Source organism: Toxotes jaculatrix, chromosome 3 (assembly GCF_017976425.1).
Source record: "Toxotes jaculatrix isolate fToxJac2 chromosome 3, fToxJac2.pri, whole genome shotgun sequence".
NCBI classification, from domain to species: Eukaryota; Metazoa; Chordata; class Actinopteri; family Toxotidae; genus Toxotes; species Toxotes jaculatrix.
Window position 1 is genome coordinate 16816412 of NC_054396.1, and position 21293 is coordinate 16837704.

General features: G+C 39.2%; 1 protein-coding gene across 1 annotated transcript; it reads right to left on the minus strand.

Moving 5' to 3' along the window:
- Positions 1-2056: 2056 nt before the first annotated feature.
- Positions 2057-16365, minus strand: LOC121179652 (myosin heavy chain, fast skeletal muscle-like). Its single transcript, XM_041034592.1, has 41 exons — positions 16302-16365; positions 16169-16203; positions 15850-16060; positions 15590-15733; positions 15322-15478; positions 15123-15150; positions 14889-15000; positions 14700-14792; positions 14368-14431; positions 14189-14287; positions 13992-14095; positions 13636-13774; positions 12867-12985; positions 12614-12763; positions 12357-12527; positions 11969-12275; positions 11688-11761; positions 11228-11315; positions 10816-10933; positions 10612-10735; positions 10370-10506; positions 8823-9078; positions 8489-8731; positions 8215-8391; positions 7990-8135; positions 7810-7900; positions 7036-7425; positions 6804-6930; positions 6587-6705; positions 6287-6483; positions 6016-6199; positions 5770-5935; positions 5398-5522; positions 4964-5272; positions 4667-4870; positions 4448-4573; positions 3833-4003; positions 3379-3483; positions 2628-2723; positions 2313-2444; positions 2057-2167 (listed from the first exon to the last, which is right to left on the minus strand). The coding sequence occupies exons 3-41, from the start codon at positions 16051-16053 to the stop codon at positions 2147-2149; spliced, it is 5817 nt and encodes a 1938-aa protein (XP_040890526.1). The 5' UTR covers positions 16054-16060; positions 16169-16203; positions 16302-16365; the 3' UTR covers positions 2057-2146.
- Between the last annotated feature and the right edge of the window lie 4928 nt (positions 16366-21293).

Genomic DNA, 21293 nt, shown 5'->3' on the forward strand with positions numbered 1-21293 from the left:
CGATGTGGAATCTGCAGTGAACAGGTGATTAGATTTGTGTCTCCAGGTTTTTTTGAGATGGCCACTTGTGTTGTCTCGAGGGTGGGGATGTATTTTTAAACCCTTTCTTTAAATGGTCTTGTTGTACTGTGTGCCCTGACAGATGAACTGAAGACAAGGCCAGGCTTGTAGCTTGACCTTCCTCTAAGTCAAGTGTTTGTTCCCCATACGCGGCAAGAAAGGGATCATGTTATATGATGTGTAGTAGTTTGCATTCTTTCCTTGTTGAAAGATGACACTGAACTGGCAAAGATGGGGAGAGGGCATTAGGAGCTAAATACTGAGGACTTCACACCCTACAAAATAGGCTCATATATTCAATAAAAATGTGATACTTGATCTCTTATGCTCCTGGGTGTGCTTATTTGGAAGAAATACAAATATAGCTGTCTCCTCAACAATGTTCTCAGAGCTCAGCCATTTGTCACTGTTTCAAGTCTCACTGTGGAACAACCTTTGATATAAAATACTTCCTTGGTGGCCCTTGTCTCCTCTTTGAAGGCACAATTACTCACAACTCTGAGATGTGAGTCCAGTTTTACAATTAATGAATAGATTAATAGATCAATTAATGAATACTGGCATTTGTATCAATTTCATGCCATTGTTTTCAGATTTGTTTAATTCTAGTGTGTTCATATATTCTGTCAAATCCTGGTGCAAATTACAGTGATAACAGAATGAGAAATTATATGAAAATACAGAATGGGCGCCATGATGTACGACAGTTTATAAATCTGGAATAAAATCATGTCACAGGACTTTTATACTGAAGTTGAGTGTTAAGAAATAGTTCAAAGGCAAAATAACCAGGAACCTGAAAATCTAAATCTTACCCCCCCCCCCCCCCCCCCCCCCTCTTCTTGGGGGGGTAATTAAGATATTGAAATTTAAACACCTAACAAATAAACATACTTAGAGATAATAAAGAGGCAGCTATTTAAGTACAATAGAAGGATTTGGAGACGTAAAAAAGCTGTTTGACTAAAATACATTTTGGTTTGTTTCATTATTGGCTGTTCAGTGAAAAGCAAACTGCTTCTAACTTCTTTATATTCACTTATATCTTCTTACTTATGCTGAAAAGATAAATCGCCAATAAACTGATTTATAATCAACGATAACTTACATGACCATAACCTAAGCAGAGACATCACTGCTCATCCTGAAGCTGAAGTATCAGTGTGTGTTGTGCTTCGCTAATAGGTCTATTTTCATCACAAGACCCCAACTTGACATGGTGCAACATATGTGTTGAGGCACATAGAAAAACTGTAAGGTCACTAGACTGTCAGTAACATTATCACCACATGGCAAAGATTTACACTTATCGTAACCTATACGACTTTTACATGATAACAGGCGACAGTTGACAACCACGTTATTTTGATTGACGAAGGTACACGGGACACATTTAGACACAAAATACCCTCAGTCAAGATCACAGCTGAAGTCCAGTGCTACTATTAGTTTTTACTCTTATGTTCTTATGATAAAAAATTCTGGTGATTTGTCTGATTTCTAGAATGGGAAGTACTTTTAATTGTCTTAGTTAAATGCATTAAGAACTGCTAACAACTGTCCTGAGTTGCAGTTTATAGTGTATAATCATGGATTAATTTATAATTTTGTGAAGGGGTAGGCTACTTAACGGCTTTGATAAAGATATCTCTGCTTGCAGTTGTTTGGAAGAATGGGAAGTACTTTTAATTGTCTTAGTTAAATGCATTAAGAACTGCTAACAACTGTCCTGAGTTGCAGTTTATAGTGTATAATCATGGATTAATTTATAATTTTGTGAAGGGGTAGGCTACTTAACGGCTTTGATAAAGATATCTCTGCTTGCAGTTGTTTTAAATTATTAAACAGGAATTTTTATGGGACTAATTTAAATAATCCAGATCAATATTTGGTTTAGCAGTTTAGCTGCTATAGTTGAGATACTTCCTGATTTGATTAGAAATGTCAGTCTTCTCTCTATGAGCTTTATGCTAAAGGGGATCAAAAAAAAAGGCAGTCAATTCAGTCAGGTTTATTTGCTGTTAAACACATCACAAACAGATCATATTGTATGATTCTTTGTGCTGAGTATTGTCTAGACTGACGCTCATTCTTCAGCCTCCTTTCCCTTTAAATCAACACAAAGAGACAGTGAAAAGTTAGCTGGTTATTAAGGACACTGTCAAAATATTTAGTAAAGATTTTTTTCAATCATTATTATTATGGCAGAAAGTGTAGTCACTACTGAACAGTAGAATTCAAAATCTACATACCCTGACAATTTCACGGCTCTTGGCTCTCAGCTTGTTGACCTGAGACTCAGCGATGTCAGCTCGCTCCTGAGCCTCCTCCAGCTCATGCTGAACCTTCCTGTACCTGGACAGGTGAGTGTTGGCCTGCTCCTCCTGTGAGGAAACACAAGAAACACAAGGTAAAGTGAGATCTTGAACCACCTTGCCAGTTGTACGAAATAAAAATCACACACTGCTGAAATCATGCTGCATCATGCTGCCAGCCCTCTGGTGTTTAAGCACAGTTTAGGTGTTACTGGTGTTTTGTGTTGCATATGTTGAATATTTCACACTCACAGCTTCCTCAGACTGCCTCTTGTAGGATTTCACTTTGAGCTGCAGTTTGTCCACCAGATCCTGAAGTCGGGCGATATTCTTTTTGTCCTCCTCAGTCTAGAAGCGGTACACAGTACAGTCTGATTGAGACCAAGACTACAGGGAGCTCCATCATCCCTTCTTCTTTTAAGAATATGTTTAAAAACTACTCGAGAGAGAGATGCATCTTCAACAGTGAAGGCATTTCAGAAAGATTAACAAGAGCACAGGCTACACCTCCTTAAGATATGACTTAATACAAGACAGCATATAAATCTGCATACATTCTCTTTCACCACTTCCAGAACGTCTTAAGAGGAACAAACACATACTGTCATCTCTGTCAACGAAGTTGTCTGAGTGTACATTCAAGAGTTCCTCCTCTTTCCAGTTTTTCATGGTGAAAATGTGTTAAACACCTCTTTAAATGTCACACATGTATCATACTAATGTAAGCACATAGCAGCATGTATTTATAGCAGGAATGGTAGCGTGTTCACTTTTAGCCACGGCCTACTCCATACCACCTCAGTATGTCAAGCAGTGTTGGAGCTTCATACATATGATGGTGATTCATGCCCTCTAGGGGTCTGAAACATAATTTACAACCACTTGGTCTTCAGAAGCACAAATTATAGAACTTCAGGGAAAAAAGTGTTAAATGATAATAATGAGTTGCTTCTTCCTTTAATTAAATTTTCAGGTGTCAGATTCATGTTTTGGTTCTCTGTACCTGGTAAGTCAGTTCCTTAACTCTGCGTTCATATTTACGGACACCTTTCACAGCTTCAGCTCCACGCTTCTGTTCAGCCTCCACTTCAGACTCCAGCTCTCGAACCTTGGAAACAAGAAGTCCAGAAAAATCATATGACGTTACTCCTATGAGCTTCTTGGATAAAAAGGATTTGTTACAGCTGAAAATAGTCCAGTATAAATCTACAGTGCTGACATTCAGCTTTTGGGGATGTTGACATCCATGTGGGGTGAACAGAGTAAAACTTGTAAAAACCTTTATACTTGAGGATATGTTAAAAAAAAAAAAAAAAAAAAAAAAAAAAGACTAAAGACATTTTCTACATTTCTTCATCATCAGAGGTGGAGGCTGAACTGAAAGTCATTTCAAAAAGTACAGTGATACAGAAACAAAACACAAGAAAACAGAAAAAGGTTTTATGTAGTAGACACACCCTAGCCTCCAGTTTCTGGAGCTGCTTCTTGCCGCCCTTCATGGCCAGACTCTCAGCTTCATCCAGACGGTGCTGCAGGTCCTTCACTGTCACCTCCAGGTTCTTCTTCATCCTCTCCAAATGAGCACTGGTGTCCTGCTCTTTCTTCAACTCTTCAGCCATCATGGCAGCCTAATTGTTAAATGGCCAATGAGCAGAATGATCAGGGATTATGATGTTCATAAAGGATAATGTCATTTTATTTTGTGCCACAGCTTTGGGTCACATTTTTATTTTGTTAAGTCATCACCCACAACCAGTTTTTGAACTGGTACAGTTGTTGTGTAACCAATCTCCTTTGACGGCTGCTAGAGTATATGTACTCTTGTAGTTATCCAAGTAGTTTTAACATCTCCTAAATTATATTGTTGATGGGTGCCTGAGAGTGTTTTTTCTTTTGTATTCATAATTAGTTTTTTATGAGTCATCAATATTTTTTAGCTGTCTTTTATTCAAAATTAGGATACTGCAGGTGCTGCAATGTAACCACTGGACTGTCTAAACCAAATAACTTAAAAGCAGCTGGGTTTTGAACGAAGCAGAAAGTGCATGGTAAAATACTAAAACACAGCTCACATCAGTGATGGCCTTCTTAGCCTTTTCTTCAGCATTTCTTGCTTCCTGAATAGCGTCCTCTACTTCACCTTGGATCTGGACAAATTCAGCTTCCAACTTCTTTTTAGTGTTTAGGAGATTTGTGTTCTAAAAGAAAATATAGAAAGTGGGGTTTTCCGTTTTTATACTCACAAAAGTATTCAATATTTTAACAGTACTCGTAAAATACAGCTAGAAAACCTGAGAGTGCAGGAGTCCGACACGCTCGCTGGCATCAACCAGCTCCTGTTCAGCCACTTTGCGGCCTCTCTCCGTCTGCTCCAGTGCAGCTCTCAGTTCCTCGATCTCAGCCAGCATCAGGTTGTTCCTGCGTTCCACCATGGCAACCTGCTCCTTCATGTCTTCCTGACTTCTAATGGCCTCATCAAGATGAAGCTGGGCATCCTACATTGTAAAATATTGATAGCTATATAAGCAAAAACATTCAGCTACTTTTAGAAAGAAGATGCTCTGCCATTTATCCTCCAGTTCAGGTACCTTAAGCTGTCCTTGCACGTTTCTCAGCTGTTTCTGGGCTTCAGCTGCCTGCCGGTTTGCATGACTCAGCTGAATCTCCATCTCATTGAGGTCGCCCTCCATCTTCTTCTTGACTCTCAGGGCATCGTTCCTGCTCCTGACCTCAGCATCCAATGTGCTCTGCAAGGTCTCAATCACTCTCTGGCTGTTCCTCTTGATCTGCTCAATCTCCTCGTCTTTCTCTGCAAGTTTTCTGTCAATTTCATTTTTCACCTGGGTGAGCTCCAGCTGGACACGCATGATCTTCGATTCTTCGTGCTCCAGTGTAGCCTACAAAATGAAATGTAAGGAGAACTTTGTCAGAATTTAGGCATTAAGTATTGGTTGTACATAAAGAGTCTCCATTGTCTTGTTCATTCTCTGTTTTTACTTTGCTAATATGTCACTTTAAATACCTCTGCCTCCTCTAGGGCAGTTTGGACTTCTGCTTTCTCATTCTCTGCAATCTTCTTCCCCTTTTCCAGTTCATGAATAGTCTTTCCTGATTCACCAATATGTTCAGTCAAGTCAGTGATTTCCTCTGTTGAAAAAACAAAAACACAAAATTAATGAAATGTAATAAATATTAATTTGCCAAAAAATTTAGTGTTGTAATTAGAGTGTTTCCCCATTTGCACCCATTGAGCCCAAACAATGTTTGGAGTGCCATTTTTAAAGAACAATAAATACATTCATTTCCCATATGCTGTAAACTTATCTACTAACATATCTACTAAAGAATTTGTCACAGTCATGTCAGCAATCACGTGCAGGATTTGCTGTCTTACGTTGCAGGTTCTTGTTCTCCCTCTTCAAGGTCTCCAAGTGGTCCAGAGCTTCTTCATAGGAATTTTTCATTTTGAACAGCTCAGTACTTAAAGCACGAGCCTCCTTCTGAGCTCCTTCTAGCTCTGCCTGGCTCTCCTCATACTTCTGCTTCCACTCTGCAAGAACCTGAACATAAAAGAAACAAATTAGTGTTTTCTGTCACTTTATGTTTACCACTCGAAATTATGCACTACAAGTTATCTAACCTTGTCAAAGTTCCTCTGCTTCTTGTCGAGGTTAGCAGCCAGAGCATTGGCTCTTTCCACATCGATCATCAGGTCCTCCACTTCACCCTGCAGCCTCTGTTTTGTCTTTTCCAGAGAGGCACATTTTGCATTCACAGCCTCGATGGATTCCTCTGCATCCTGAAGACGCTGGGCAAGCTTTTTCCTGTTCAAACGCACAGTAAATGTGCTTTAGGGTGACTTACAGAATCAATACACGTGGAAACATTGTGATTTCAGGACTGTCCATTACTTAGCCTCCTCCAGCTCCTCAGTGCGCTGAATAGCATCAGTCTCGTATTTGGTTCTCCACTGAGCCACCTCGCTGTTGGCCTTGGACATTGCACGCTGCAGCTCAGCCTTGGCCTCCTGCTCCTCCTCATACTGCTCTCTGAGCAGGTCGCAGTCATGACGGGCTGACTGAACAGCATGAGCCAGGGCGTTCTTGGCCTAATATAAAACAAATTAATCGCATACATTTTTTACATTTCTAACTACTAAGAAATAAATCTGAGCATTTGTAGCAACATGGCACATGAACATGATGTAGTACCTTGACTTCTTCCTCAAGCTGCCTTTTGAGCTCCTCAATCTGATGAATATAAGCCTGTTTGCCTCTAGTAAGCTGTGAAACAAGAGACTCCTTTTCCTCCAACTGCCGACCAAATTCCCCTGATTGGAATCAAGCAAAATAATCTCATTCACATTACACACACTCACATCACATTACAGGTTCTGTTTTTCACTGTAATCTCAGATGTTGCACTCACCATTTTCAGTCATTAGTCTTGATCTTTGAGCATTAATTTCATTTAACTGACGCGTATGCTCTTCATTCTTGGCCTTCAATTCACTTAGTTGATCCTCAAGAGAACGGCACATTTTCTCCATGTTGCCCTACAGACATAAATCAACGTGTAGTGAAGTCCACCACAGTCATAATGTGTCTGTTAAATTCTGATTATTATTCTTCACTCAAAAAAAAACATTTATACATTTTACTTTTGATTTGGCGATAGACTCCATATTGCTCGTGAGGTCATCGATCTCCATCTTATATTCACTTTTCTCTTTCTCCAGCTTCTGTTTGACTCTCTGGAGGTTATCAATCTGTTCTCCCAGCTCTGCCACACTGTCAGCCTGCTTCTTGCGCAGAGCTGCAGCTGTGGCCTCATGCTGCAGGGTGGACTCTTCGAGATCACGACGCAGCTTCTGAAACTCGGCCTCGCGCTTCTTGTTCATTTCAATCTGTACAGACGTGGCTCCACCAGCTTCTTCAAGCCTTTCGCTGATCTCCTCAAGTTCCCTGGAGAGATCAGACCTCTGCTTCTCCACCTTGGCCCGAGCAGCCCTCTCAGCCTCAATCTCCTCTTCCAGCTCCTCAATACGAGCCTGTGATGCAAAATAAAATTAATGCTTCAGTGTGATTTATGCCAAGTCTTGCATCAAATACTTTTCAGTAACAGTAAGTTTGACATGGCTTTTTATAAATTGCAAATTACATTATCAAAAAATGAGACCATCTCATCTCTGATAATACAGAGAAATGAAACAGCTTTTCATATCTGACACCAAATCGTGGTAAGCTTATACTGATAAGATTATGATGACATTTTAAGAAGAATATACTTCCATCAATCCTAAGTGTTTTTTAGAAGTTTTCAAACAGTTTTATTATAAAAATGCAAGTGAAAAGGTCTAGGATTTGTTATAATTTCACAGATTGTAAAATAACTGCTCCAGAATTTCAAGTTCAAACACATATTTACACATTACCTGCAGTTCCTTGATTTTCTTATGAAGCTGAACACCCAGTGCCTGTTCATCTTCTATCTTGCTGAGAAGCTGGCTCATCTCAAAGTCCCTCCTTCAATAGCAAAAATAATGAATATCAGATAAACACTGCCATACTGGGAACTGCAGGGTAAAAAAAATTAAGTTCCTCTCATTACATACTTCTTTATTTTTTCCTCAGATTGCTGCTTGTCATTCTCCAGATCCATGATGGTCTCATGGGCCAACTTAAGATCCCCCTCAAGCTTTCTTTTAGCTCGCTCAAGGTCCATACGAAGCTTCTTTTCTTGCTCCAGAGAACCTTCAAGCTGTTTTAACCGAGGAGATGCTTTAGATTTTTGTTATTAGTTCTCAAGCAGACTGAAATCACTGTCTGTTATTACTTACATCGTCCACTTGCTGCTCCAGCTTGGTCTTGGCCTTGGTCAGAGTGTTGACTTTGTCTTCCTCTGCCTGCAGATCATCAAGGGTCTGCTGATGGGCCTCTTGGAAGGCCTTCTTCTCTTTGGTCAACTTGGCAATGGTCTCATCTTGAGAAGCCATTTCCTCAACCAAGTTTTTAACCTTACGACATAATAAATAAGTAAGTAAATAAATACATATTTAATCAAAGTATATCTACAATAGACACAGTTGAATAAGCTGAAATTATGACTGTCACCTTGTTCTCAGTGGCATGTTTCTCCTTTTCCACCTTGGCCAGGGTGAGCTCCAAGTCATCAATGTCTTTCTTCAACTCAGAGCACTCGTCCTCCAGCTTCCTCTTCTTTGCAGTCAGCTCAGCATTGATTTCCTCCTCATCCTCCAGCCTCTCAGCTGTCTCTTTGACTTTAGCTTCAAGCTGGATTTTTGCTTTAATGAGCCCCTCACACCTTTCCTCAGCATCAGCGAGGTTTTCACCTTCCTACATTTACAATGACATACAATTAAAATACAGTTTATTTTTAAATCCAGGATCCCTGAAATAGCAAATTTCCTCTGTTTATTTCACATACAGACTGAATTTGCAACTGCAAGTCATTCTTCTCCTGCAGGAGAGAAACCATCTTCTCCTCCAGTTCTTTCTTCTTGGCCAGAGCCTTTGCTAGATCCTCTTTGGTCTTTTCAAAGTCCTCTTTCATTTGGGCCATCTCTTTCTCAGTCTCAGCACTCTTCAGCAGTGGCTTTATTCTGAAGTACAGCTTCATCCATGGCCAGGTTTTGACATTCATGAATGAGCGAATGTTGTACTGAATAGAGTAAATCGCCTCCCTGGTGAAACAAAACATAGAAAAAATGTTTCTTCTCTTGCTCATTTTTATAGATTACACATGCATTTATTAAAGACAATAATAAGTCAGTTATTGCAGCATCTGTTTTTTAGTGTTGGAATGAAATTTCAAGAGCTTAACTATATAGCATTCTGGAAACATGTTATTATAATGTTGACCTCAGTGACCAAGCCTTAGCTGACGAGCTACGGGTCAATAGAGACATCAAACAGTGCCCCTGATATGAACTCAAAGCTCTGATCATCCCAGTCTATCATCCTCCGCTCTGATCTTTCCTCCACTGTAGGAAAGAGATCATCTATCTCATAGTCTCATGAGTCTATCTTATATGTAGAGATTTGTCTCAGTTTACTTTTATCAAAATATCTTGTCTGCACCTGAAACCTGACCCTTATTAAAAATGCTGTACCAGTCTACAACAAATTAATAAGGACAGTTCAGTTCTGTTGGGTTTCTGATTTTACACAGCTTCACATACAACTGACTAAGGTTAACTCAAGGTCCAGTATCCAACTGTCTTTGGTCCAGCAAGTGGTGATTTTCCCTAGGAGGCCCAGAGCACACTAATACCCTTTCTTGCCCCTACACTAAAGAGCTCAAACTAGGTAACTGAAGAGAAAGAGGTAACTACACACAGAGAGAGCGAACCCAGTGCCAGATGGCCAGTAGCTTAGTATCAAGATAAAAGTATAGCTCATGTGCATTAACTGTGACGATTTTACTCACATTAGAAAATGTGTCATGTCTTAATTATCTTATAAATCTTATTAACAATGTATTAATTTCACCAATTGCTATGCCCAGCAATGCGAGAGGGCCAGACTCCTCTGTCTCCCTGGATCTCATTAAGATGTCAGACATATATTTTCTCTGCTACCACTGCTACAGTGCTGACTGTACTAGAGTGAATGAAATAGTAGCCAAGAAGATCCACTCTGCAGCAACCCTTCAGATCCCCAAATCCCAGGTCAGACTATCCAAGAGCAAGTCAGTCTTCTAGGAACTGCATTCACAATTATATTTATGGGAAATGTAAAGAATGTGCTGCTTAAACAACTGATACAACCAACACTACATGATGTAGACTGTATACAGAATCTAGATCAAAAAAGAGTTTAAAAGTTTACTGCAATAAGAACCATTTCACTCCATAGTCTCAAGACGTTCACTCAACTCTGTGTAGTGTAAATTTTCTTTGGCAGTGACTTGACTGAATGTTCAGGGTTTAAGCAAATCCAAGTTATTTATATTTTGTTAAATCATAAACCTACCTTCTCTGCATCATCTTGGCAAATTCCCGTCTCATCAGGAAACCTCTGCAGAGAGCCTGAGTCATTGTGACCAGCTCAACCAGTTTTTCATCTCTCATCTCCTCAAGAACACCCAGCAGTCCAGCCTTGAAGAATACCTGTTCATTGATGTAATGGCAGTGATTTAACCAAAACATTTTTTTTGTTTTAAGCTACACGGTAATTTCACTGTTTTGTGATTGTAATTAACTCGGTTCATGTACCTTGGTATGGCCAAATCTATACTGTGATTTGTCCACGTTTATGGATTCCAGCAGTTTCTCTGAGGCCTTCTTGTTGTCAATGAACTGTCCCTCAGGGATGACACTAGCATTCAATACTTTGTATCTGAAAGGATTTTCTTGAATCAGATTTAGAGAGCAGAATCACCATGTGTGTAGTAACAGGTACATAAAGAGCTACTGTACCTCTGCTTGAAGTCACCATAGAGGATTCTGCTGGGGAAACCTTTCCTGCAGATCCTGATGCCTTCCAGCACACCATTACACCTCAGCTGGTGGATGACCAGGTGGTTCTCCATAAGACCTTAACAGGAACAGGGACACCCAGTGTCATAAACATGAAGCTCCCTGCACCGTTCAGTGTTACTATGTAGGTGGTGAGTGAATGATCCTGGTTTAATGTGTCATCTATCATCGCCCGACTTTGTCACAGAAACTATGGCACAGATGGGTTAATCATATAGTATGCTTGTCAGTTATGGATTCATGAGGTGATTATTTAAAAAAGAACAGCATGAAGATGTCTCTCAGTGGAACTGTTGTAAGGAAATGAGACTTGCAATATTGTTAGTCATAGAGGTGACTTTTTCGGACCTACCTGGTGTTTTTGATTCATTGGGAATTAAACAGCGCACAAAATGTGGGTGAGTGCTCCTTAGGTTGGTCATTAGCTTCCCCAAGTTTTCCTGTTGATAGACAAAACATTAATAATTTCATATCGTTTCCCACAAAAATTGGGTTATTACGCTATCCTCCATGTTTCATAACCTTTAGATAGCATGGCCCCCGGCAAAAAAAAAAAAAAGTAAATTGTGGCAAATAAATAAGTTTGACATTTAAGTTTCAGTTTGGGGGACATTTTGTGGTATATCTGAACTTGCATATATCTAAGTATGTTGAAGGTCACCCAAATCAATACAGTTATCTCATCTGCAGAAATGTGTGTTCAGGTACAAAAATGGTTCTTGTGTAAAGCTTAGTGTTACCCATGTTTACCCATGATCATTCATGTAAGTATTGAAAAGTCAGTATAAAACATATTGAAAATTGAAAATTACCCTGAAGAGAGCCGACACTGTCTGGAAGGAACCACCCTTCTTCTTGCCACCACCCTTCTTTCCTCCTTTAGCATCTGTCAAAAGCATTCACAGTTTTATTTTCATTTTGCATCCTCATTTTGCATTTTGGCAAGTATGATGCTCTTTCGGTTACTAAACTTCCCTTATGTTTTCCCTGTAAAAACTAGTGCTGGTGATGCCTGGCTGAAATGATCACGATATATAACATTTCCTTCAATCTTACATTGTTGTGTAGCACCTTAAATAGAAAAAAACACTACCGTCAGTGGAGGAATGAGATGCATACAGCAAGGCCAACAGTTTAATTGAAGACTTCTGGTAGAGCTGAACCACTGAGTCGTTCAGGGGGTCTTTGTTCTTGTCCAGCCAGCCAAGGACATTATAATCGACAGTGCCAGCATAGTGCACCAGAGAGAAATGGGCCTCAGCTTTGCCTTTGGCAGGTTTTGGTTTCTGGAAGGGGGCACTTTTACCAAGATGCTGATCATACAGTTTGCTCTTGAAGGTCATGTCTGTTGCCTTGGGGAACATGCACTCCTCTTCAAGGATGGAGAAGATGCCCATTGGCTGTCATGAGGAAATTATTATTAAAAACAAAAGCTCATCAGACAGTTTTCCGTATTTGTGAATATGCAGCATGTAGTTCACCTTCTCAATTAGCTCAATGCAGGCAGCCAAATCCATGCCAAAGTCAATGAACTCCCACTCAATTCCCTCTTTCTTGTACTCTTCTTGCTCCAGGACAAACATGTGGTGGTTGAAAAACTGTTGCAGTTTTTCATTGGTGAAGTTGATGCACAGCTGCTCCAAGCTGTTAAACTTGAAATAAGAAAGAAGGTTCAGGGCCAAACTTTAACTGTCCAAATTCACTCTGCAGAAACAAGTGCTATGTGTAGTTTACTTACATCAAAGATTTCAAAGCCAGCGATGTCTAAGACACCGATGAAAAAGTTTCTGGGCTGCTTGGTATCCAGCATCTCATTGATTCTGACGACCATCCACAAGAACATTTTCTCATAGACAGACTTGGAAAGAGCCATGACAGCATTATGCACCTACAGATTGAAAGAGTTGGAGCTTTGGTGACACAAGACAAGTGGCATTTTTATATTAATTAATATATTTATGTCCACAGACTAATATCTTTATGTAAATTACCTGTGGCACAGTTTGACCTTTAACCACCATTTCATTGCCAACCTTGACTCTTGGGTAACACAATGCTTTGAGCATATCAGCAGAGTTCAGGCCCATAAGGTAGGCGATTTTATCAGCCTCTGAAAAACAGAAGTCATGAAGATGACCCATATTACTAAAAGATGATACCAAGTTACAAAGGTGATGAGTGGTGATATGAGAATCTACAATATTTCTACAAAATCCATCCATTCATCCTGCTTTGCTTAGCTGGATCAAGGCCATAGTGACAGCAAACTTAGCAGAGTAGCCCAGACATTGTTGACATTGCCAAATCCTCCAGCTGTTCCTGGGGAATCCTGTGGCATTCCAAAGCCAGATGGGATCCAGCATGTTATGGGTCTGCCCGAGGATCTTTTGCCAGTTGGATGTGCCCAGAAGACATTACTTTAAAACCATCTGGGAGGTGTCTTTATCAGATGCCCAAAACATCTCAACTAGCCCCTTTTAATACAAAGGACAAGCAGGTCTACTCTGATCTCCTGCCAGTTAAATAAACTAATTGCGTGGCCTTCAGCCAAGCAAGCTGAGACTCCCTGAAACCCTCTAGAAAACTTACAATGCACTCAATTGTCAATTGTGCATTGTCAATTCTCAATTGTAGGAACATCACTGACTATACAAACAGCACTGTATATGTAAAACTGGATCTCTAATCAAATGGATGCAGTGGAAAAAACTAGTGTGTTTGCCCACTTTTTATATTAAGAAGTTTTACTCCATTATTTACCCTCAGTGCCATCAGGCTCAGCCTGCTCTTCACGCTGCTTCTGCTTAAACTTCATGTTTCCATGGTGCATCACAGCTCCAGTAAGCTTGTAAATGCTTATCTTCTCTTCTGCACTGAAGCCAAGGATGTCAATGGCAGTCTGCAGAATGAATCATCAAAACACAGATCCGTTATAAAAGGTTTCTCTTATTTACAGTATTTTTGTTCTTTGGTGAAGAACCCTCATTACAAACGGTTTACTTGCTCATTGTGTGTAATCAGCTGCTTGAAGACAACATCATCAACATCATCTGAGGATATCATTAAAGTTACAGTGGAACTTCTAATCTTTTGGATTTTGCATTGTGCCTACTCACATCAGTAGCGATGAATTCTTCAACGTCATTGATACTCTTGACAGTGATTTCACCCTGACTAATCATGGGAAAGTCATAAGGGTTGGTAGTGATGAGGAGAGCCTCTGAAAAAACATCCATTGTAATTCATTATACAGATTCAGGTAAATCATGTATTTATTACATATAATAATAAATTGTATGGTTACAGTGCTCACCTATAAGCTCAGGTTTGTGGCCTGTTGTGAGCTGATAGAAGATGTGGTAACTTCTCTCTGCAGACAGCTGGAACGTCACTCGAGACTTCTCCAGCAGATCTAATAAGACAAGGAAAGAAGGTGGTTTACAGTCTGTCCTTTCATCAAACCTTCTGGATCATGATAGGCTAGGAGCTTACATGTTTCAATATCAGCTGAAGCCAACTTTCCAGTTGATCCAAAATGGATTCTGATGAATTTACCCTACAGAGGAATGAAGTTATCAGTGAGGGCATATTAGTAACTCACATTGCTAGTGCATATATCTTATATTTGACAGTAAATGTCATGTGTTTGAATCTCAGCAAGCTTGTGCCATGATGTTTACTCTCTATTTTCACTTTCTCTTCTAGCTCAAACTGTCTGGAAAATCTTTAAAAAAAAACCCTCAAAGTTTAAGGACAGTGTAAAGACAAACAAAAATACAGGGAAGCATTTTTAAGGGAGCAGGATTTTGTGAAGAAAAACTTACAAAGCGGGATGAGTTGTCATTCCTCACAGTTTTGGCATTTCCATAAGCCTCAAGCAGTGGGTTGGCTGCAATGATTTGATCCTCCAGCGACCCCTGAAAATGACATCATACAGCACATCTTTGAATTTTCCTATATTCATTTTCACAAATATCATTCGCACATAGTGTGAGCATAGTATATATGTTTACCTGCATTTTTCCAGAAACTGCCTCACTTTTCTTTCCTCCAGCCACTGCGATTGTCGCAAAGTACTGGATGACACGTTTGGTGTTGACAGTCTTTCCTGCACCGGATTCTCCACTATAATATATTTTATGACAAAATTATATGATACATGTGTTAGTGAAAGTCAGACATAATCCAGTGCAGAAACCAGTCTAAGTTATATCAGTCCAAATTAGCTCTCTTTAGCATCGACTTACGTAATCAGGATCGACTGATTCTCACGATCTGTTGAGAGAATGAAATTTGAACACTCATGTTGTATTAATGCATTCATTTGATGTCTCCATAAACTGTATGTTTACCAGTAAAAACAAACCGTTGTGTAAGATATAGAAACAGTGTTTCATTTTCAAAGGCTGGTATCTCTTAAAGAGTTGCTGATAAAATGATTGATACCTTGGAGCATGAACTGATAGGCATTATCAGAGATGGAGAAGATGTGGGGAGGAGCCTCAATCCTCTTTTTTCCTCTGTATCCTGCTACAACAACTGCATCATACACTGGGAGCCACTTGTAGGGGTTCACAGTGACGCAGAACAGTCCTGAGTAGGTCTGGTTTAAGAAGAGGAGGTAAACATATATACATATATGTGCAGTCGCCTTCATGTTCACATTGATACACACACACACAAAGTTATTGTTTGCTGTTTAAACTGGTCTTACATAGATCATCCATGCTGCATAACGCTCTTTGAGGTTATACAGCACAGCAGGCTCACTGAGGTGGGTCATCATGGCCATGTCCTCAATCTTATCAAACTTTGGAGGGTTCATGGGGAAGATGTCGTCATCCTTTACAGTGAGAGTCTGCACCAATACAGTGTAAAATTAGTACTGAGCGTTTGCATCATCATCATCAGCATCAGCATCAAGGGTGAGAATGTCAAGTCATTACTTTTACTTGTCTCATGACATCTACGTACCTTCCCACCCTGAATTTCCACTGCGGCTTTGCCACCCTCCTTCTTCACTAGTTTCCCCTTCACATACATCTCAGTGGGTTCACAAACAAAGTAGGCTGTTTTGGCATCAAAGGGAGTGTTCTGAGCCTCTATTCTCTCTCTTTCAGGTTTCCGGAGGTATATGGCCGCCGGGCCAAAACACTCCATATCTGGGTCCAAACTCATGGTGCTTCTGCAAAAATAAATAAGTAATATAAAAAATGAAATATTTTCATTTGTATTTAAAGAAAGATGATTTAAGATTAGTTTCTATAGAATAAAATACATGAATGTCTTTTACCTTTTTGTTGCCAAGTGATGCAGTTGATGTGAATACTAAAAAAGTCAATTTCAAATTAGAAATTGAAAAAACTCTTGCAGCAACTAATGAACTTAAACCACAGCTTACTATTAAAGTGTGATGGAAGACTCACCTTCCCTGGCAGCCTGTCAGTCCATAACTTTTGTGGAGCCTGGGAGAGGCTTTTATACTGAAATCTCTGGCCACCACGCAGGAGCAGTCCTCCTGTTTCTCCTCTTTAGGTCACTGAGCTTGTCTTAGAAGAACGGTATCAGATGGCTTCTCCATCATCATCACAACTGGCGTCACCATATCCTATATATTACAAAAACATTAAACCCCAGATCAAAATTGCAAACTCCTGTCCAAAAACTTAACATTGGGTTTTGACTATGCACCTCCATGGGTCATGCTTTGAGCACAGTGGTTCTACTAGGAAGAATAAAGGATGCATAATGTATTTTGAGATACTATAGGACTTTTTTACATACATGAAAACTAGGAATTAAGCTATTACTCAAAATCTTTGTGAATGTGAACCATAAAGTCTTTTTACAGGATCATGGTCTCCATCTGAAAAGACACATTTAAATTTATATCATCAAACAAACCTTTGGCAGTGACATTGTTTCAAACATCTCTTGAGCAAAGTGTTAAGCTGAAGCTAAATTAAGATCCATTATGGTCCATTATACTGTTGTGCTTTCTGTCCAAAGACAGATGAGACCCAGGACACTGTGAAAGTATTCTCTTGTGGTGTGATTCAGTTGCAATAAAAGGTGACATTCAATATGTCTGGCCTTTCTTTACAGTCTTATTAGGACTTAAAGCAAATATAGCCTGCAGTGCACAAATACCCAAGCTCTTACTATTGCAATTGTTGACAAATGCATTGAACGCTTCTGCTAATTACATGTCAGATGTATTTCAGCATCCTGTTACTAAGCACCTAAGAAAAAATGTCTACCCTGGGAAGCTCCTTATTCCTGCTTCAGACTATCAGTATTGTGACTAGGTCATAATCTCATCAAGTTGAACGTAGTTTTGTATCGTGGTAAGTAGAGATCTACAGAAGTCTGTTGTTGGTTCTGTTCCTCTTTAGTTTGATGAGTTCGATGGGTGCATGGTGCTAGCACAGCTTATTATTTGGCTCCTGCAGGGCCTCTGATGCTACAAATGTTTATGCTGTAAGTATCTAGAAAAATATGCCACCCAAATTACATGATAATTTTATACTCAATTCTTTCCAGTTGTTAACTTACCAGTTTAACTGTGTGGGATGGGCCATTTTGTGCCAGCCAGTCGTGTAAAAGACAGTGTGCTGTTAACATGTTTTATTCTGTAACCAAGAGGAGGAGATGAGGTAAGGAAATCTGGTAAACATTGATTGTGTTTTACACAACGTAATTAAGACATAACATCCTGCAAACAGGGAAAGGTCTCTAAGAGAAGGCAAAGAACAACTAAAAAAAAAAAAAAAAAAAAAACCTTGGAAGCTCACATGCACATATGATTTTTGACCATTGAGGCTGCTCTAATTTCTCATAACCCACACATAAAAGCACAGCCTATATATTTTTACATAAAGATAAACCCAAGTGGTTTACTATTACAGGCTTTATTTTCTGAATTGCTTTGTTTATATGTCTTCAATTGCATCTACTGTTTTAAGACATAAAAAATAAAACCAATTATCAACTGCAAAGATTTGTCTAAATCAAAACAATTCAACTACTGGTTCACATAATAGACCACCTGTTGGTTTTCGGTAAACATGTCAAGTCTTCAGGGTGGCCAAGACATTTCTGAACTCAGCGAATACTCCCTTGTGTGTGATAAATAAGACATCTTTGTGCATGTGTTACGGAGCACGCTGAGAATTTTGTGTGTGTGTGTGCCTATGTATGTGTTACCATTTACTCTTGTGTAAAGAAATTCAAATTACTAAGAACAGAAAGGAAGTGAGGAAAAGAGAGACTTGGAGTGGGGTTTTTTTGTTGTTGCTGTTTTCTTGAGTCAACACTAAAACTGAGACGTTTATCACTGCATTTATAACACGGAAAGCAACAAGCTCAGGTAAGTTAAACACTGGTACTAAATGTACGTGTTCAGAACGGTTGTTTACACCTGAAATGAACTGCACTTATGTTTTACTTATTGATTAATGGATGATGCAAAGCTGTTTATGTGCTGATTGGTGCAATTGGTGTGTGATTTCCTTTTTAGAATCATGAACACTGTGCCATCAGTCTGTATCTCATCACAGCCAGAATGATAATGGATTTTGGTTGATAAGAGAGGCAGTGAGGGTACAGAGCATGCTGAACTCCTTGATCTGGCCTGGCAGTGAATGCCTTTTGACTGATCTGTTATTTCAAAGTAGGCAAGGATATCACTTACAGCCAAGTGACATTCCTCGTCTGCTCCCCAGTTTGTTTACATAATATTGTGTATATTTAATTGCATGTGCTAACGAAAACTCAATACTAAAAATACATGTATGCACTAGAGTAATTGGGATGGCGTACTGAAAACCACATAACCACAACACTATCATACTGATACACTCAGTATCAAATAACAAGAAGCCCTTGATAGTCAAAAGCTAGTTGATGATAATTCTTTGAATTGCTTTATGCATTTCTGGCTGTCTCCTACTGTATGTTATCCTTATACAATGAGAAAATATATTATAATTTGCATGAATGATGCACATTTGTGGATTTTGTGAAATTATACTAAAAGTATACTGAGGTAAGTCTTCCTCTTCCACTTTCTGTGTAGATGAGGAATAATAGTAATTGGTTTTCTTGACTGGAAAAGTGCAAATATAGCAGCTGCAGTAGCCACTAATAATACAGAAACAACGCAAATTATTTCAGCTTTGGCTTAGGTTTAAGTTTACTTCTTTTTTTGCATTTAGGAGGCAAGAAGGATCTAACTAACTAAAAGTCAGGATATCTTGGCATCTGCTGCTTTGATTTCCATTCTTCTTTTATTGTGTCTCTTGGGAGTTCTTCAGCTTTAAGGAAGTGCTATGCTAAATTACAGGAGTATCCCTGTGCAGTGCTCACTATTGGCCCCTTGGGACAGATAGGTTACTGATGTCTGAGTGAATTAATAAATTACTATTTAAATCTCTACATGGGGTGCATTACATCAGTTGCATGCAGTAGGTGACACATAATTGTCTTTTACCAGAACCCTGCAACTGGATAGACTACTGCACATTTCAAACCATACTCTTAAAAGGCAATATAAGGACTGTATTACTTTAAATACGCTTGAGTTTTAGTTCATTGTGAACTGCAGTATTTAACTACATCTGAAATTACATATAGGACAATGCAGAATACAGATTTTGTTGGCTCTTACTATGTATAAGAAATTGCTGCACTTAACAAACTACGGTGGCATGTCAAAGAAATTAGTACGTCAGTATCTCTTGAGAGGTATTAACTAAATATGAAAGAGAATAAACTTCACAGTATGAGAAAATTATTTTTCACAGGTAATAAGGGGAACAAATGATGGAAACTTAGGGTAAGGAGCATTGAGAAGGGAGTTAGGGTTAGGCTTAGGGGTTTTTTTTAATGCCAAAACAGGAAAAGCAGGAAAAACAATGCTCTAATGTACATACTGTACAAAATAAGCAGACTGCTGACACATAATAATGAATGGCATGTAATCTATTTAACATATCTCACCTTTGTAGACAGCTTATAATGGCGATTTAGTTATTTAGTTACTGTAAAAAAGAACCATTAAAATTGTACTGTTATTGGCAACGGGTTTATTGGCAATGCATTTATCAGTGGGTTTGGAAATCTCATTAAATGAATACGTAGACACAACAAAGTCAACACACCTGCATTGAAAAGAGCAGGTGAAGGCATTGCAAACTGCTGACGTGTACATTATGCATTCGAACTTCTAAACATTAATCACAATTTCTGGATCTACATGTGTACATGCCATACCATATTTTAGGACAGAATGTCCAAGGTGTTTCCCCGTCATCTGTCCAACACATGGTGAGATGGGCTTCAACGTGCCTCTGTGACCCTGAATTGGAAAAGACAAAACATAAACACATTAATATTTCTAAATATGTATTTCCATTTTAGTGAATAATTAATTATTTTAGACTCATAAACATACTATTTAATGCCACCCAGTGAGAGCTGATGAGGTATAATGTTAGGGGACCAGAGGATAATGATGATAGAGAAGCTGGTAACATAAGTAGCATGTTTGCATCTTTGCAACTTGAGGCTCCCTCTGGTGTTTATAAGATGCCCGTGACCCCCGCCACCGACGTTCACACATAGACATCCTTGTGACAGTCATTAGCACCTCCAGGAACTGACAGCACCCCATTAATAATGTGATCATGCAGAAACGTTCGTTCCATGTTACTGCATGAAGGTTTTCAATCACTTGTTATTCTGCATCACCCGGCTGTCATGGTGAGGCCAGTCACAGCGTATTTTAAACAAATTTAAATGTAATTTCTTTGCTCAGTGGCGTGATGATGCCAAATTTCTTCTACATGAAGCCAGCGGCTTCCAGCATCTCGCAGATGACTAATAGACTGCCGGAGACAGATCGACAGTCACCCTCACTTCTAACTGTCTCACACCATATTCCCGGGAGCTCTACTGCAAGATGGACAAGCAGCCATGCCTAAAATCAAACACTGAGAGCTAATTTTAACCAACAAACCCGCCACCTTGTCCAAAACTAAATCTTTTGACATTCTCCAACATGACAACAATTGCAGTCACTGATTCTTAGAGCAGCATTTGAGTACAGATTAATCTGAGAATGAATGATTGAAGATTGCAAGACAATATTACAATCTAAGACCTGATGAACGAGGAAAGCAGTTAAGATATAAATAAGAAACTCATTCTGGAGACTGTTGATGACCTTGCGGCTCAGGCTGTTGAGTTAATGAGCTTGATCTGAGCATCCTACCAAACAGATGGTTGCTGAAAAGTTTGAAAATGTTTAAATCTGTAATTACCTAAAAAACATAAGAACAAGTCCAAATAGTGTGAATGACTGCCATGTAACAACATCTCGTCAGTCTCGAAAATAGGGTTTAAGAGTCAATCCATAA